The sequence below is a fragment of the Penaeus vannamei genome, chromosome 14 (assembly GCF_042767895.1).
Source record: "Penaeus vannamei isolate JL-2024 chromosome 14, ASM4276789v1, whole genome shotgun sequence".
NCBI classification, from domain to species: domain Eukaryota; kingdom Metazoa; phylum Arthropoda; class Malacostraca; order Decapoda; family Penaeidae; genus Penaeus; species Penaeus vannamei.
Window position 1 is genome coordinate 24,281,972 of NC_091562.1, and position 3,486 is coordinate 24,285,457.

At 43.3% G+C, this 3,486-nt stretch overlaps 1 protein-coding gene across 1 annotated transcript in view; it reads right to left on the reverse strand.

The window, feature by feature from the left end:
- Positions 1–2,419: 2,419 nt before the first annotated feature.
- The window catches only part of LOC138863954 (uncharacterized), a 1,839-nt gene continuing 772 nt past the window's right edge, over positions 2,420–3,486 (reverse strand). The window contains exon 2 of the mRNA XM_070129474.1: positions 2,420–3,408. Coding sequence (XP_069985575.1) covers positions 2,420–3,408 — 989 coding nt within the window. The remainder of the gene's footprint in view (positions 3,409–3,486) is intronic.

The window sequence follows — 3,486 nt, forward strand, 5'->3', positions numbered from 1 at the left end:
TGCACTTGGAGTTTATTATCAAAATGGCGACAGACATAGAAATTGCTACACTCGTTTAGCGTTGTTATTAGATACATCAGGTGTAAAACCAAACCTAAATCATTGATTAGATATAGATTTTTTGATAAGATAACACGTGATGATATCGTCTTCCAAGAAGTTACCAGTGCTCCGACCACAGGTAAAATTTACCATGGTAACTCAATGGCAAATTGTTAGTGAATACCACCGCGGTCTGGTTACCATGGTAACTATAGTTACCAGTGATTTTACCATCGTAAGTGCGTTAGTGAATCTGGGCCCTGATTGATTAATGCCTCTAATTAGTAGGGAGGGTGCTCCTTTGCCGCAGAATGTGAAGGAGGACCAGGTGTGCTGGCTGCCCGCACCTGCCGCGGGCTTTCTCCCGACAGAGTAGGTTGTGGCGGAAGCACATCTCTAGCATTTTTTCCTGGCTAGTTGCAATTTTGCGCAGAAAATCCGTCTCCGAATACGAGCACCCTCCACACTCGACCATCGCGGCGGCTATGACTGACTTCTGAACGCGACGGTTATTTCAGTTAGGAATACGGATGACGTTGTTCTAGTGGAAGGGAAACTCGACCTTGAGTCCATCGGTGTAACATCGAAAGAGGTGAAAAACCCGCCGAAGAGGGCGGGCCACCCTGTTCATCCTGATTATACTACAATCGTCTCTATATACAGTGCTGACTATGCCAAGGTTAATATGCTAATTCAGTGGGAATCTTACGAGGTAATTGTAATATTACGCCCGCCGCTACGACATCAACGATGATTGTGTAACGCTCTAGCCTGCCGGGAATATGTGGTGGAGGTTTTGTTTCCTTGGCGGGGGTTGGGGACCCCCCCCCGGGGGGGGGGTCGCATGGGGCACAGCCCCCTGCAGTGGAATGTTATGTGAATAACCATGATTATTTTCACTGTGCGTTATATTATTAGTGCTATTTAACCCCGTATTTTCCCTGGAACCTTTCATGCCCTCCCCTTCTATCGGGTCCAAGTTTGTCGCTAACGGGGGATTTCCGCGCAATAAAAACTATATATTTGCAATGTGGAGAGTGAGAGGAATCCAATGATACCAAAATCATCGATATCGGTTATGTGGACGTAATATAGAAAATTACCATTTCTTCCTTAAATGATTCATATTGGAGCATGTGTAAATCTATTGTGTTCTATTGCCAGACTGTAGAGTGGGAACATGAAAAAAATTATTCTGTCAAATTCTGTCCTCGCAAATGTAATAATCTTCCACGTATAAAATTCTCTTGACCTTTCTGCGCACTTGTTTCATCATCATCAGATCTGTCCGCGCAAATGTAGACAAAACAATGTTTTCCGTGTATGAAAATGTAATATTCCCTGCATGAGAAAAATACTCCATAGTCTGGTTCCATTGTGGATTATATAAAGGAAAGTATTGGTAACTCTTTACAAAGTGACAGCATTTCTCAGAAACTAATGCTACATCTGGAACTCCTTGTCTGGCTCGTTCAAACAACTTGTCGAGGACCAACAGGAAAAGGAGGCCGCGTTCGGAACCTCCAAGAACCTGTCTACTCAGAATGCAACCAGCTTGAATGTAAACTTTCACTTTTTTATTATACCGGTGTGGTTATTTTACATGCTGCAGAGGATTTATAACTCCTTTGATACATATTTAACTTACCTGCAATTGACAAACATAAAAATATCCTTTGGTAACATCAATAAAGGGCCATAAAATTACCCATCGATACCCAGTGGTTGCCTGCAACTGTCATTGTTTACATACAAAAGCTATTGTGATGTCATCTCGTCCTGCTCGCCCAACTTCGCAGGAGGGGGAGATGGACGAGATGGATGAGATGGACAACTTGTCCAGGATGAGATAGTAGAGATTCCGAACGGTCAAAACATCTTGTCAAACTGGTCTGGACGAGCAGTTCCGAACGCAGCATAAGTTGTCCTCATTCTACTCCTAGGAATCCACAGACATTGCCATAGCATTCTAAATTGGTAATTTACAATAGTTCTGCATAACTGGTCATGATGATGTCAGTATCGATGGATTCCTCTCACTCTTTAGTACTGAGATACAAAGAAATTTTTGTGTGGAACCCCCACCCCCCCTCATTAACATTAATCTTAGCCCCAATAGCAGGGAAGGTCAACCCCCTGTCGTACTATAACAATTTCTTTCCAAATTGAAAGATTTATGATATGAAAAATGAAGAAAAATAAAGAATCATTGTGCAACTTTTCAAATTTCTTTCCCATAAAATAAAGTAGATAGGACATATTCATCATAAAAGTATGTTTAGCATTTGATGATAATACATGAGCAGTTACAAGTCTGTATCTCTAGAAATAAACTTCCAATGAATAGATATTTACATGGGCTGGGTGCTCACCAGTGTCAAGGGCTGTCTTGGAGGTAGTTTTCAGGGAGTGCCTGGCTTTTCTTTTTATGCACTGGCACTACTCTAGCCTGTTTCCAGATAGCTGGCCACTTTTGCTGTTGGAGACAGTTTTGGAATAAGGTGGCCAGAGGAGTTGCAAGCTGGTCAGCACACTTTTTAAGTATGTGGGGACTTACGTTGTCAGGTCCAAAGGCTTTATTAACCTCAGTCTTAAGAAGATGATATTTGACTTCATCAGCACGGATGACCAGTGAGTTAAGTCTCTGATTTGTCATTGATGGAAGCTGAGGAGGCGTGCGGTCAGGTTCACGAATTCGCATCTTCTGAGAGAAGAAGGAGGCAAGTAATTCGGCTTTGTCCTGACTAGATGTTGCTACGTTTCCATCTGGTTTATATAATGGTGGAATGCAGTCTTGGGTCGTGAGGCCCTGTTGTTGTTTGACTAAACTCCACCAGTCTTTGCTGCCGATCGAACGGTTGATAAGTTTTGTGCTGAGACTTTGTCTCCACTGTTCGATAGCCCATTTCTGAACCTGCTTCATTCTTTTGCAGGCAGCTTTGTGGGTCAGCTTGTTTTCTGTAGATGGATTACGTTTGAAACGAATCCAGGCTCTGCTTTTTTCCTCTGCTGCAAGTCTGCATGTGTGCCCAAACCAGGGCTGATCTCCTGCTTTGACCTTGTATGATTTATGAGGTATAAAGCGTTCTTGCAGATTCTGTAGTGTTTCGGTAAGTTTAAAAGCCTGTGTATTAACATCTCCTGTGAGAATGGAGTCCCATGCAGTGTTTTCCAAGACACTGCGAAAGCTTTGCCAGCAGCCCTTATTCCATGTCCAAATGGTTCTTGTCAGTGCCTCCTCACGAGTGGCCTTCAGGTTAATCCTGCTGAATATGGCATAATGATCTGAGGAGCCCACTGCTCCTATGCTACGGCAGCTAACTGCTCCTTCGGGAAGGTCGGAGATGACTGGGTCCAATGAGGAGCCTGAGATGTGAGTGGGGAAATCAACATGGTTGTTTAGCCCATGTATTGTTAGCAGATCCTCAAAGGATCTTGCAACAA